The following is a 16,225-nucleotide window of genomic DNA, read 5'->3' as shown; positions in this document are numbered from 1 at the left end:
TATTTGGCTTCTCTGCAGCACTACTGCCCAGCTAGCCCCTCTATCCAGCCCTAAACTTTCAGCCCCCATATTTACATGTCTTTTTTATCCTGCTACATTAAAAAAATAGGAAATAATGATATAAAACCCTATGTTAAGGTTGCTCAAGAGAATTTCCTCACAATGCAAACAATAAAAAGCAAAGGAATTACAAGTTAATTCACACCAAATTTGAAACTAGCCTCCAAGTATTAGCTCTCTAGCACCTGAACACCCAACCTGCCAACAACTTAATAGGTCTCCAACACAACTTCTATAAATTCAACAATTTTGTCAATTTCAATGCCAACATACAAAGAGCTGAAAATCACAGTGTAAAGGGTTTGGGAGATTTTTTCATGTGGGTTTATATAATATAAGCCAAGTTCTCCCATGTGTTAGAACAGTGGAAACCCACAGACTTCAATACATTTTGTTTTCAATGGACTTGCATCGGTGGAAATGAGAGGGGAGAATTTGGCTCACAATGTTAATAATTGTAAATTTATGTGCTGGTTACTTTACTCTGACTTAACTGTTTTTGAATACAAGATTCCCTCCACTGAAGACATTTTAGACACTTTTGTAAACTAGAAATCAATGAACAGCTTCTTTCGTGTAAGCTTTTAGGATGAGCACATTATAGCACAACTATAAATTCCCAATGTTATCTATGATAAAGGCCCCTGTTGAGCTGAAATGTCAGCCCTTTCCTGAATCTACACCATTGAATGAAAGACAAACTAAAAAGCTGAAAATTACTTTATTTCTGTTATAATACTGGCAACTTGATATTCCTCGACCTTAGCAACACTCTTTACACAGGTGAGCTCCTGGTTATCATTAAATATAGAGGGTGAAATCCAGGTTGCATTAAAGTATTTTGTCACTGACTTCAATTGGGCCAGGATTTCATCCTATATGTTGCATGGGTATGAAATCTGGAAGATTAACAAGGTCACAATTGTTGCAATATTTGTAGATGATGAACAAGATGTTTATTTTTCTATTGCATTTTTAGCATTCAGATTAAAGTAATACATATTTTTGCCTTTTAAATCTATAATTTTCTTTCAACATAGACTAACAGAATATGTTTGTTTTCATTATGTTTAAACTTCCTGTTTTGTTTGCTCAGTGCTCTTAAACTTCTCAGTCACCGTAAATGGTTTCAGTAGGTTACAGATGGGTTGGACTTGCTGCAGTTTACTACCTTGTATATCATATTGTACTATGCAAAAAGGGAACCTTGATGGTGAAACTAACACAAAAGCTTAAAGGTAATGTTACTATCTGATAAATGTAAAGATTAATACAAAAATTGCTAGAGAGTTAAATATTATTCAGATAATTTTTTGCTCCACTAGACTCCATTTTCAATACAAAACCACTCCATTTATCTTCTTTCAAATATTCTATTGTATCATTACACTTTTCAAAACAATCCATCATTAATAAATTGCCTATTGGATTAAACTGTGTAAGTGAGAGGAAAGTTATTAAATATTTTAATGAGAAGTAACATTGGCAGCTACTATTAATCAATAATATTATGTGCCAAAACTCATGCCAGAAAAGATGACAAGCAGATCAGACACTACTGATGTGCAGGGACTGAAATGCCTGGCCCCAAGGCTACCTTCCAATAATGAAAATACCCTCAAGCAATTTGAGAAGACAGAGTAGGTGTGATATTGGGTATGCAAGACTATGATTTTATATTAAAGTTTCTTTTTAAAGATGAGACCTGGCTTGCTCTAGAAATAAACGCTGCCTTCTGTAACAACTTGTGGTGCTTCTCCTGTGGACCACCACTTTTGTTATATTACCTTTTACCCCACACTCACTCTCCACCTTTACAGTCTTTTCAATACAGATGTGCTAAAATCTCTCTCAGCTTGGCTGTGTTAATGCCTCAGAAATTAATGAACCACTCTGTAGCATAGCAAATCTGGAATTCAGCCTGATTTTGGCCCGCTTTTGTCTATTGCTGCTCATGCACATGTTCTGAGATGCCTATACTTCACCGTAGGGCCAAACTGAATGCTAGAGAGAAAGAATTGTGCTAGTGTCCCCATACCTGGAATAGTCACTGTTTTGCTTTTCTTTTTAAAATCTCTACAAAGCATAAAGAGGGGCTGGGGTGAGTGCCACAACTGAAAGAAATCTTGTTTTAAAACTGATTGGGAAGATAGTAGTGCATCATAAAGAGTAAGCGAGGTGAATTCATGTTATTATTAAAATAAGCTTTCCTTGCAAAATAATGTTAACAATAGGAGGGGTCCTCTGCTTTTGTCCCCTAACTTTATATTACTGGGATGTACCATGCAATCTTTGATCTTGTAGAGCTGGGAACTGGGGTACTGCCTTATAAAAATGGAACCTTTCCAGCATCCCTTAATTATAACTGGGCTCTTAAAATTTTCGAAAGTAACCAAAATTAAAATGAATTAAAAACATTTAGAAGTGAAAACTGCCTAATAATAGCACATAGATCATATTGTGTAATCACATTTCTCTGGTGTTTTATTTACATATTATAAGGTCTAAATAGCAAGAACTAAGACTCAATCAGCTACAATAAAAAAGCATATTTTTTAGCCCTTAATTATTCTCTTGAGCCAACCATGATTACTGAGAAATTTCCAAGCCTTATACTTTCCAATGCCTTGAGGGTTCCCCTCCCACTCTTGAGAGACCTCCTCAGTAACATTCATGGTACCAGACATATTTTAACTACTTTTTGTAAGGCAGAATAAAACCTGTTATCTGTAAACTGTCAGATTTTGTCCTGAGCCCCAATAAAATAGCCCTTCAAATGACCTGACTGGCATAGCAAATCATATAGACATTTTAGTCCCAGGAACAAAATCTATTGGAGAGTTCACTGAAAGCTAAATTCATCTCTATTGTAAGCCAATTTGTGTTATCTTCTGGCAAATGTTGACTTTTTAATACAACCACTGTATTAATCAGATTTTAAACTAATTTTCCCCTATCTAATGCCTTTTCAGGGCATTACATTATTATGGTAAATTTCCTAGTTATGGCAGGGTACCTAGACTAAAACATTTTGATTTTAATAATAAAATTCAAAGGGTTTCAATCCAGCCTCCATTTGTGCCCAGGCAACTTTGTGTTCACAAATGGTTAAGTATGCTCTTTAATGAAAAAATGTAGGTGACTGATTTTGTCTTGTCTGTGGACAAGTGTTCAGCTTTGTACTGGTAAATTCTATCACATGCCTCCGCAAGAGAAAGAACCCAGCAGCAACAGGTGATGGTGCTTGAAACACACAAGGGAAAAGTATGCATAAACAAATGCAAGATACTTTTGGAAAATGTGGCTCTGAGGGTCAAACAAGTGCAAGTTGATGAGATTTTTTTCCAGCATAAGAGAAATCCAATAATACTACTTGCAGTATTACGGAACAAGGATGGAAGATGCATGTTGGAAAATCTATGATGATCACTCAACCTTTGTTTATACTCTAGGAATTAGAATCCCCAAGGTCTGAACGTAGTTCATAGTCTATTGCATATAACTTGTTCTCTGGTGATATTGATGTAAGCAAGTCTGCTTATTTTAGATATTGAGTTTTACGTCTAAACTTATCAATTTTTTGCAAACTGTTATGTTGACTATGTAGGGACAATATCTGATGACACACATGTTGACATTACCAGGGTCACACTGTAGCACTCCCAGATGAATAATATATAGGGCTGTCGATTAATCACAATTAACTCATGTGATTAACTCAAAAAATTAATCATGATTAATCGCACTGTTAAACAATAGAATACCAATTGAAATATATTAAATATTTTTGGATATTTTCCCACATTTTCAAATATATTGATTTCAACACAGAGTATATGATTATATTTCAATACAGAATACAAATTGCACAGTGCTCACTTTATATTTATATTTTATTACAAGTATTTGCACAAAGACAGACAAGAAATAGTATTTTTTCAATTCACCTTATACAAGTACTGTAGTGCAATCTCTTTATCATGAAAGTGCCACTTACAAATGTAGTTTTTTGATTACATAACTGGTCTCAAAAACAAAACAATGTAATACTTTTGAGCCTAGAAGTCCACTCAGTCCTACTGCTTATTCAGCAAACTGCTAAAGAGAAACAAGTTTGTTTATATTTACTGAAGATAATTCTGCCCACTTCATAATTACAAAGTCACCTGAAAGTGAGAACAGGCATTCTCATGGCACTGTTTTACTTGGCATTGCAAGATATTTACATGCCAGATGTGCTATAATGCGTTAATTAAATTTGTGACTGAACTCCTTGGGGGAGAACTGTATGTCTCCTACTCTGTTTTACCCACATTCTGCCATATATTTCATGTTATATCAGTCTTAGGTGATGACCTAGCACATGTTGTTCATTTTCAGAACATGTTCACTGCAAATTTGACAAAACGCAAAGAAGGTACCAATGTGAAATTTCGAAAGATAGCTACAGAACTCAGCTCAAGATTTACGAATTTCAAGTGCCTTCCAAATTCTGAAAGGGATGAGGTATGGAGCATGCTTTCAGAAATCTTAAAAGAGCACACTCTGATGTAGAAACTAAAGAACTCAAACCATCAAAAAAGAAAATCAACCCTCTGCTGGTGGCGTCTGACTCAGATGATGAAAACAAACATGCATCTGTCTGCACTGCTTTGGATCATTATCTAGCAGAACCCGTCATCAGAATGGATGCACGTCCTCTGGAATGGTAGCATCAAGGGACATATGAATCTTTAGCGCATCTGGCATGTAAATATCTTGCGACACTAGCTACAACAGTGCCAGGCAAACACCTGTTTTCACTTTCAGGTGACGCGAAAAAGAAGCAGGCAGCGTTATCTTCTACAAATGTAAACAAACTTGTTTTTCTGAGTGATTGACTGAACAAGAATTAGGACTGATTGGACTTGTAAGCTCTAAAGTTTTACATTGTTTTATTTTAGAATGCAGGCTTTTTTGTACATAAGTCTACATTTGTTAAGTTCAGCTTTCATGATAAAGAGATTATACTACAGTACTTGTATTAGGTGAATTGAAAAATACTATTTCTTTTGTTTTTTACAGTGCAAATATTTGTAATAAAAATAAATATAAAGTGAGCACTGTACACTTTGTATTCTGTGTTGTAATTGAAATCAATATATTTGAAAATGTAGAAAACATCCAAAAATATTTAAATAAATGGTATTCTATTATTTACAGCGTGATTAAACATGATTAATTTTTAAAATTAGATTAATCACAATTATTTTTAAACACTTGACAGCCCTAATAATAAACAAAGCAAGTAAAAATAGATTGACATATACTTGCTAAGATGATGATCTGTCATTCGCAGAAACTATTTTGGCAGAGCATAGCTCCACAGTGAGTCACCTTTCAATTGCTAAACATCACTAGACCTGAACCTTTATGAAGTATTTCTTCTGAGTTCTGCCCATGACTAGCATGTATATGGGTTATTGTCATGAAAAGATGTCAGCTATGTTTAAATCCAAGTATGATTTACAGTCCATTTACACAAAGGACTAGAACAAGAGTAAAAACTGTAGTGAACATGCTTGATATAAATGGGCAATAAAGCTGTGAACAGGATCATCAAGACTGAAGATAGCCATTTTATTTGACAGCCCATCTAATTTGTATATTTAAAGCAAAATACACACTGTAACATAATTTTAATTATAAAGTGCTTCACCTGCTGATGTTCTCATGATGCTGTACAGCATAACGGCAACATGATTAAAATAGAACATAATAACTAGCCTTGTAAAATTCGAGCAAACCAATCACAGTAACACATTTGTTTGTGGTACAACAATTAATTGTTGTTGGAGTTATTTTAAGGTTGCACTCAGGATTTCACTTTATATAGACCATAAACAATAGGAATAATAGTTAATAACTTATTAGAGAGTTTTTAAAAAAAATGTCATTAGAGTTGAGCCAAAGGTTCAAAGAGGGGAATCCATAATTGGAGTGGCACAGAGTTCCACATTTTTGTAGCCATTATACATATAGAGGCCAGCTGGGAAATTTGAATCTGGATCCATGTTGAAATTGTGAACCCCTCCAGTGTTCGGGTTTGTTGGATCCTGCCAATTTCCAATTGCTTATTACTTTGTTATTAATTATTAATTATTATTACTTATACAACAATAAAAAGATAAAAAAAGAATGGCTATTTAGACTAAAGAAATAAAGATAGTCTGAGAACAGCCCTATCGGTGGGTGGTAGAGCCACAGTTTCATGTAACATGGCATTTGTGAAATGAATAAAAAACACAAAAAACTGTTCATTGAGATTTAGAATTTACCTATTTAGTCATTTATATCATAGTCATTACTACAGTATCTGATCAATGGGCATGAATATGGTATTAATACAAGGTGCCACGTTAGTTATCTTGTTTACTTTTTCACAAGGAGCAATACCACTACAGACTATCTCCAGAAACATGGCAGTGAAGTAGATATATAAAGATAATGTGGGGAAAATGCTACAATACATTTATTCTCACCGTCTGATATCAGGAGAGAGCTGGATTTTGATAAATTAACTAGTTTATCTTCGATTTGTATCACTGAGATGAATAGTTTTAACTATATCAAATACACCCCTTCTACAATAGGTCTGAAAGCCATAATTAAGATTAATAAAAGACTGTCATTTTTTGTTATATTATTTATTGGCTTAATTTTTTCTTTGTGCTTTATTGTCTTTTAACTAGAGACAGATACAATAGGTTAATTGATTTAAATATTACTCTCTGAGCTGAGGTGTTTTTTGGTTTACTTGCATTTGAGGATTTAATTTTAAATTGAGTCCTTCACATCTAGTTTTTGTTAACTCCAAATTAAGCAAAAGATTGGTACTTGGCCATTTTTGACCCATGATGGTACTAACATAATAGGACCATTTGGCTTGGCACTGTAGCATAGTGCAAGAGGGACTGTGTTATTGATTGCTACTGTCTAAGGTTCATAAATCATCCTATCTCACACTTTAATATACTCCAGTAAGATAGTTTATATTTAAAGTGCCTGGATTTGCTCCTATTTCAGCTGAAAGCAATGGAAGTTATACTATTTACTTCAGTGGGGGCCTAAATAGGCAGTTAATTTGCAGTTGTTTTTTCAATGTTCTTTTTTGTTCTTTACAATTTTTTTCCCCCGAGAGCAACAGCACTGTATTGTATAAGTGGAAGAAAAAGAATAGGAAGGTTATGATGTGATATGGTATGGATTGTTTTGAGATTTTTAGGACTCTCTAGCTTATTTTTATTCAGTTTCTTCCAGTGAAATTTTAGTACTCTTGAAAGATACAGGATTGGTTAACTGTGGAGATTGGTGTCCTCCATTTTATCTACAGAAAAAGTACAACTCTGACAGTAGCACTACAGTTTATCCTACAGTACCCCACCAGTAGGCTGTAACTTTTGGGGAATGTCCCATGTCTAGGAGGTGTAGGGATAATTCATCCCCTGTGAACATTCAACCCATGGCCTTTTGGCAAAGATCAACACCAGTTAGTTCTAACTGTGACGTGGACTCCTTTCTTAGAAGAACTAGAGTAAGTACCAGCTCATTTCACATACAGGTAGGCCTCAGAACCAATGTAAGATGGCAAATTTTGGTCACAACCAACCTGAGGGGAATTTGAACCAGTGCCTTGAAAGCAAAAACTCTGTGTGCCATTAACAATCCAGTTTCCCCAGAACTTTATGGCTGGGATTATCAAAAGCGCCTCAGAGATGCCAAAATCACACTGCAAGTCAATAGGATTTGGGTGCCTAACTCCCTTTGGCTCATTTGAAAATTTCAGCCTACACCTTTATAAAATAGGAAAGAATTCATTACCAGTGCTTCCAAAAGGATTGCACCAGTAATCAAAACCTTACAAAAAATAAATTGGTTTCTTACCGGTGGAGTGCTGAAAATGTAGAAGGATGAACCCTTCAGTGCCAGGAACTTGTATTTGTAGAGTTGAGATGAACCAGTTCCCTCGAGTCTTTCATTCACCCAGCCCATATGAATAATCTGCAGAGTAAAACCTTTGAAAAATTAGAACTCAAGCTTCAATAGCAGCATAATACACCCTTTACACAGAAGTTCTCCCTCTCCCTAGAACACCACTCAGTTAATGGAGGGCAGTGGCCTTAGATTTTAAACCTGTCTCATTCTCCTCTTTGCCTTCCTCAGACCTGCTCCCTAAATTATACTCCATGCCTGTGTGTAGGGAGCCCCCCTAGAGGTGTGATCCATATTGCCCAGGCTCTCTGAATCCTGTCTGCCTGGTGCAGCAGTATCACATTGATATCTGGTGCGTTGAGGGTCTGCCTCAGCTATGAGGGAAAGTGGATGGGACTGGACCCATAAAGATTAGAGATAGAAAAATTTATTCTGATAAAAAAGCTGTCCATGCTTCAAACCAGCCATATAGGGTGGTTCCAAAAATGTCACTTATTTAACACTCTATGTGCTGCTGCAATTTCTGGTTTTGGCCAGGACCTGAAATAGTGATGTTGAAATATTACAAAAGGGCTGTTCCCACAGTATTGTGTCCAAGTGAAAACCGGGCAGCACTAGTAATTCTATGAGATCTGCTTCCAAACAAAAGACATGCGGATAAGTCCATAGGCTTATCTGAAACCAAGCAGTTCACTAGTTATTGAAGTTTGCCCATCACTAAAAGAATTACATTATATTCTGTGCTTCCAGGGGTTTACACTTGCATATATTTCTTCAAATGGGAATTGTTGGTGTTTCTTTGCTGGTAGAGTAAAATTCCGAGGGTTTTTGTTGCTCATCTCACACATTTTTTATTTCCTTTAAAGTTATTACAAATAAATTTTAATGATTTTACAATTATTTTAAAAGTAATTTTACGTATTCTAAGTAACCTTGAAATTTGGGCATAAGTAAGATTTTATTAGCTCTGAGCTAGATACACCATGAAGAACCACATTCTAGCACAGTGCTAGTACAGTAGCTGGTATGCTTAATTTCACAACATCATGCTGACTATATGGCCTTTAATATGCCTTGAAATATTTATCTGTCCTTAATTATAGTACTCTGCAAATCATAAACTGTAAATGGCCAATCTCGAGTTTTTGTACTCAGCATGGCATTTCCAAAGTACCTAAGTAACTGAGGAACACAAGTTCCCCGGCACTTCTGAAATCTTGCCCTCAGCCCTCACACAACACGAAACCTTACTTGAAACCAGTGGGAATTTAGCCTGAGTAAGGGATGTAAGGTGAGATTCGAAGAGAAGAAGTGACTCATTTGTATTATATAATTAAGATAGTGAAGTGACTCATTTGTATTATATACTTAAGATAAACTTTTGAATGTGACCAGAGCATGGAATCGAAACAATGTACAGTAAGAGTACAGATTGAACACAGAAACACGTTGCTATGGTCACATTTTTATCTTAGCATGATTCATACTTTGTTGTCTAGCTCTGTTATTTAATACATAATTATCTCTGCTATCAGTCAACTTACTTCAAAAAATATTTTATACCAACATAATGCTATTGCTTCTCCACATTCTTCTACTGAACTATAACTTCATTAAAATGTTAATGCTGTAGGAAAGAGTGCAGTAAATACAGTAGACCTTCCAATTCTCACTTTGCTATTGTGTAAACTCAATAATTCTCACCAAAATATTGCTTCACCACTCATCAGCACAGCTTTAATAACTGAATGCTCAGACACTTCATTACTTTAACAAAATATACCACAGTACTGTTCAGACTCTTCTACAAACAATAACACAGATTGCTTATACTTGCATGTTATTATAATCATAAATAAAGGGCACTAGCCGGAACAAAGTACATTTTGTGATGCCAGATCCTTGATATTTTTTACAAACATATTTGTTTGCTTATCTGCTAATTTGCAAACCTCGTTAACCCACGCTGGGTTCCCAGTCATTATTGGAAAGTAAATTAGATGCTATTACAAGATTACAAAAGATACAGAGTGCTGCGCATGGTAATAATTTGCAATTCTAATGACCCCCTTCCAAATCTAAGGATCTCAAAGCTTCATAATAATTGCTAGGGAAAATGGGACATAGTCAGACAATGTAACATGCTCAGGTCATACGTCAAATCAAATATGGCAGAGCCAACAAAATTATAGCTACATCTCCTATATCTTTAAATATAGTAAAACAGCAGATCAAGGAAAAGAGGTTGTTTTTGTTTAAGGTTCAGACAGGGAAATCAGAAGACTGATGTTCTATTCCTGGTCCTCCATATAGTTCATGAGTGAACTTGGATAGACACCCTCTTTACGGCTATGTCTTCACTGCAAAAAAAAATAGGAATATGTTTACATCAAGGTAACAATAGGAGATATACCAAGCTCCTAGAACTGGAAGGGACCTTGGAAGGTCATTGAGTCCAGCCCCCTGCCTTCACTAGCAGGACCAATTTTTGCCCCAGATCCCTAAGTGGCCTCCTCAAGGATTGAACTCACAACCCTGGGTTTAGCAGGCCAATGCTCAAACCACTGAGCTATCCCTCCCCCCAAGGAAGTTATCTTGATGTAAAATTGCAGTAGAGACAAGACAGTAGTTTATACTTCAATGTAGTTAGGCAAGATAAATCCCAGGTGGGGGTAAAGTGTTGGCCTTGACAAGCTGCACTGAGGTTAAAACCTACTGGTGCCTTATCTCCAGGAGGATTTTATACCAGTATAGTTATCTCAATTTGCCTATCCCAGTATAAGAACACACCTTTTTTTGCAGTGAAGATATGACATGTGCCACAGTTTCCTCTCTGTAAAATGGATTACACAGAGTTGTGAAGACTGCATCTTTAGTATCTGTAAATTGTTCTGAGATCCTTGAATGCAAGATGTTATAGAAGTGCAAAGTATTATGGCTCCAGTCTAGCACTTAAGAAATCCCATCCCTATTTAGCAAAACACTTAAGTATATATTTTAATTTTAAGTACAGGCTTAACATGCACTGTGCTTTGTTGAAGAGGGAACGATTTAGGCACATGCTTAAGTGTTTTTGCTGAACTGGTGCCTGTATTATTATTCTACGTTACTGTGATGGTTAGTATCAAAAGATTTGGTTTGAATACATCCTTCTCCATGATGTTAGGGGCCTTATTCCTTCACCCTCTCACTTCCTTGGTCCTTCCTGCATGAACAAAGAGCAACAATACCCAGAGTCCGAAGGTGGAAACAATTCAATGTTTATTGGGGTGAACTTCCAGCAAGCATGATTCCAGTTTCCTTCCTCAGTGTCCCCCTTCCCAGCTCTGACACCACAGAACCTTGCCTGTGTCCCTGTTCCCATTCCCTGTTCCCATTCCCCCCCTTAGCGAAACATGATTCCAATTCCCCCACCTCCATTCCCTGTTGCCATTCCCCCACTTACTTCCTACTTGACTGCAGACTATACAGTAAAACTTGAGTTCTGCTTAGCTATACCGTAACCAATCATTTTACTGAAATTTAACTAACCAATCGTAACACATTGTAACATAATTATTTAACCAATATCCCACCACCTTAATTGGTTTACACCCAACAACATTAATTATACAGCAGACAGAAAGAATCACAGAACCAGACAGAGACTATACAGACAAACAATAGGGAAGTGGAGACTAGTGATAGAACAATACAGAAATGAGGATTTCACATCCCAGCTATTGGTAAGTGAGTTCTTGCCAGACAGGATGCTATCAAACTAAGTTTCCTTTTACATCTTCTAGGCTCTTTCCTTTACCTGGAGGTGATAGATCAGATCACCTTTCTAACAGCCCCAGATTGCCTTATTTTAATGTGACTAGTTTGGAATATGAGGATGCAACCATTCACTTCCCACCTTATGGCTGCCTCTGCTGCTTAGCCAAAGGCTTCGCCTAAGAACAGGGCCTCAGAATGTCCCAGTAAGAGAAGGCCCTTACACCGGCAGACAGTGATTTTGATTCTTTCTTTTATACCTCTATAACTAGCTAAGTGATAAGAATACACCTAAATTCTTAAAGTATAGGCCCTTTGCAGACAGCCCTGAATATCTATATCCTAACTCATGACATACCCAGACTCTCAAGTATCTGCAAACTTTGGGTTGAAGTCTCCTGGTAAGATGGTCACTCTGATTTCAACTCCATATGCAGCACAGAGAAGTGCATAGGTACTAAGAAAAGAAAAAAATACTGAAATAGTAGTTAACTGGACTTTGAAACTCAAAAAAAAAAATGATCTGGTTCAATTCAAATTTCCAGTACATATTCAGGTCAGTTTTTATTTAACTCAAACTGGTTTTCTTCTTCCTTTTAATAAACAATTTATTTATAGTATTTAAATGGCAAAATTCTGCTTGCATGAGTCTTTGCAGAATCAGAGAATAATGCTGCATTTATAATGCTGTAGACACAATAAAAGAATTTAGACATCTAATCACTGTGCCTGATTTGTCAGTGCCAATCAGTAGATAACTAAATTCTGTAATATGTTCTTACAATTTTGCATCTACAACTGATTTTTCAATCAAAATGCTGGCATACAACTAAAAGCCATTTTGTTACATTTTATCTCAAAAAGCAGGGGAAAACTCATTTGAATTCAATTAAAATTACTCAAATATGCACTCAGAATTTGAACTGAACCTTCACATCAGTGGGACTACTCACTTAAAGTTATGCATTTGCTGAAGTTTTTGCTGGAATGGGCCATAGAGGGCAGGCTGAGGCCATCTGAAAATCTGGTCCTTTTATTAGCTGAATTATTTCTGAACTCTAATATCATCCATTTAATTTATAATGGAAGCAAACAGATGGATTATCACAAGGTAGACTAATGACTCTACTCTATCAAAGTCTATAGAAAATCAAACACACAGCAATACCTCAATTACATTTCAAATACACTGGATTGCAGAAAATATTCCATAGTGCCCAGTTTGCTTGACAGAAATGGCCCATAAAATTAACAGCTCAAAATGATAAAAAATGATTAGTTATGACATCTAAGTTTTATATGTATAACAATATATGTACAAAACGGATATTGCAGAAAAACCACCAAGCGGAAAGCCAAATAGAAGAATACTACAAAAGTAAATAGCAACTGTACCCTTAAAATGTAGTTGAAAATGAAGAAAAAGAAATGTTTTGTCTCCTGTACTCGATGATAGTTCCCTAGACATGCCAGAAAATGATGAAGTGACTTCCAATTTTCAGTTTAAACAAAACAAAACAAAAAAGAGCAGCAATTATTTAACTTCTTTGTCAACAGTTCCTTGAATAAAAAGGTAATTTTTTGTGCTGTAAAGTACAAGTGAAAATATTGCTTTGCTGACTTATGCCATTTGGTATAAAAGAATACAAAAATTCACCTGGTAGACCTGGGTGGTGAGTTACAGCCTTATATAAATTAGAACACTCCCAGTGACCTTAAAGTTTCTGAATTGGGGGCTGTGACCAAAATACCATCAAACACTTGACTTCAGTGACTTTGTTAGGTGAGAGTAAACAGAATTTAGAATTTCCAGGCATTTATAAAATATACCGTATTCATTCATTGACTGCCTAAATCAATACATTTTTATAATGGATCCATTTTTTCTTAATGAAGTGATGAATAAGGAGGAAGAAATAAACTGTTCCATATATTAAAAAGAGATATTATGGGAAATAAACTAGTAGCCGCTTTTGCATCTCTATTATGGTGCATATCTCAAGAAAATAAATAAATGGCAATCAAAGCTATATAGATTTCTAAAACACTTAACATATTATAAAAATTGATATTGTAAAATCTTCTGGAATAATAATTATATAATGGGTTATTTTAACTACCTCAAGATACACTGGTCTAACAGCCTATTGACACATGGATTGGACAAGTAATTTATGAATACCATAAATAGTTTGCTTTCGGAGTTTCACGAGTGACTCTTGTAACTCAATTCTATGAACCTTTAGAATGAAGATATTTAAACAATGAAGAAAACTATCACAAGCCTGGATAAAGAGGACATATTTTTTTTAAAATCCTTAGTATCCATAGACAAATTGAAATTTATTTTAAAAAGAGAAAGATATATATAATTTTGAGCAAACAGGAATAAAACTACTAAGGCTAGGCAGGAATATAAATACCTAAAAATGCATCCTTTGGAAATCTTGTTTGCAACCTTATGGCTGCCAATAAATCTTTGTAGGATCATGCTCTAAAAAGTCAAGAGCACAGTCAATGTGCAAAAATCCTCCTCCCCCTTCCATTACATCTTTATTGAATGGGAGTTTTCAGGATTTTTTATTTCTGAAGAAGGAAAGGTGAGTGCTTTGTGCACAATATTGGTCAAGTTATTTAAAATATAAAAATCATCACAGAGCAAGGCAAATTTAACAAAGGGAGTAGGCAAGAGGGAGACTATAATGAAATGTAGAAGCCAAATAGAAGTAAAAGATAAGTGCAACCAGAATTTTTTTAAAATAATAATAATAATAATAAAAACTTGGGGGAGGTGATCAGGAAGATGAAAATTAAAAAATCAAGAATGAGGCAGAACTGCCAGCAAGGTCTGGCCCCAAGCAAATGCCTGTCTTCACTCCCAAAGCTCATTTTATCCTAGTCCTTTTTATTTCCTGTTACCGATCATAAGTAAAAGAAATAATTATTTTTTTTAAATGAAAGCTTAGACTGTGACATCACATGACTCCCGGAGATGGGGCATATTCCTAATGTGTCTATGCATTAATGCAACCCTGCACATCCACAAGTAACCACTCCTCTTCAATTCATACAGCCTTCTCCTACTTCTCACTTTCTCCCTTTGCCCCACCCCTTGTCAGTGCTTACTTTGTGCTGGGCACTGGCACCTCTGGGCTTGGCAGTTCATAGCCACAGCACCTCTGGGCTCCGAGCCAGCAGCCACCACTCTCCACACCAGGCCATGACCTGCCCTGCTGCTGGTGGCACTGAGCTGGGTGCCCAGCCTGCAGACATCACTCTCCGGTCACCCACCAGTGCTTAATTTGTGCCGAGACTTGCTGAAGCTGAGCCCCGGCATCTCTTTCATTACAAATTAAGCACTGCCCCTTGTACACCTATGATCTCATTTTCTTCTTCTCTTTTTGACTTCCCCTCCCCAAAACTTGTTCATTCTCTTCCTATCACTCCTCTTCACTCTCTCTTGCACACAACTTATCCTTCTCTCCTTTCCACTACACACACACACTCACCCAGGCACTCTTTTTCCTCTCTCCAAACTCTCCCTCCCTTTCCCTGCTTCTCAGACAAGCACTCTCAATATCTCTGTCTGCAGATTCTTCCACTCTTGTCTTTCTCTTCTTGCCACTCCTAAACTTTCAGTAGTTCACCTCAATGTGAAGGAGAGGAGTTTGCTGCAGAACAGCATAAAGCAGCACTGCAAGATCTCTGTTTCCTCCTCCCCCTGCAGTTGCTGCAGGGACCCAGGGTTACACCAACAAGGAGTGTGTGTGTGTGGTGGGAAGGAATGGTTTGGTCCAGGAAAGCATCACACAGAGAAGCGGCAACACATGTGTATATTTTAGTGGGAAGGGGCAGAAGCCTTTTGCTTTAATCCCCACTCATAGGTAGGCAGAATTGAAAGGAGCATTCCTAAGGAGGTGGAGGGACAAGTTGTGAGGGGAATATGTGCTGCCCATTTCCCCCAGTGATTCATGGTGGCTAAGTCCATAAAGGGCTATTAGTCAGGATGGGTAAGGAATGGTGTCCCTAGCCTCTGTTTGTCAGAGGATGGAGATGGATGGCAGGAGAGAGATCACTTGATCATTGCCTGTTAGTTTCATGACCACTATTTTTAATACTTTTACATTTGTAAATTGTTCTATTAATTACATTGTGCATGGCATTTCTTATCCTTGGACATGATAATGGTCAAGGTCATGTTTTGCAACTACAGGTTCATTATACAGTTGAAAATTTGCTTGGTTAAATGCATAGATACTAAATAACATTTATATGTGCTGCTTTTAATTTTTATAGTCCAGTGTAATATTGGTTAACTACCCATGCATGATTACATGTGTTTTGGTTACCAGGTAACCTGTGCTTTTAGACTCCTTTTAGTCACCCTCGAGTGCACCCTTCTAGTGACAGGTTTGGCTGCCTTCATGCAGCCCTACCA

General features: G+C 36.5%; 1 protein-coding gene across 4 annotated transcripts in view; it reads right to left on the bottom strand.

The window, feature by feature from the left end:
* SNTG2 (syntrophin gamma 2) overlaps positions 1-16,225 on the bottom strand; it is a 479,465-nt gene that overhangs the window by 69,862 nt on the left and 393,378 nt on the right. For all 4 annotated transcript variants that reach the window (XM_039528153.1, XM_039528152.1, XM_039528151.1 and 1 more), the window contains exon 12: positions 7,984-8,100. In XM_039528153.1, the coding sequence (XP_039384087.1) occupies positions 7,984-8,100 (117 nt within the window). The remainder of the gene's footprint in view (positions 1-7,983; positions 8,101-16,225) is intronic.

Source organism: Mauremys reevesii, linkage group 3, assembly GCF_016161935.1.
Source record: "Mauremys reevesii isolate NIE-2019 linkage group 3, ASM1616193v1, whole genome shotgun sequence".
Taxonomy (NCBI): Eukaryota; Metazoa; Chordata; order Testudines; family Geoemydidae; genus Mauremys; species Mauremys reevesii.
The sequence above is the reverse complement of the archived record's forward strand: the minus strand, read 5'-3'. Positions and strand labels throughout refer to the sequence as shown.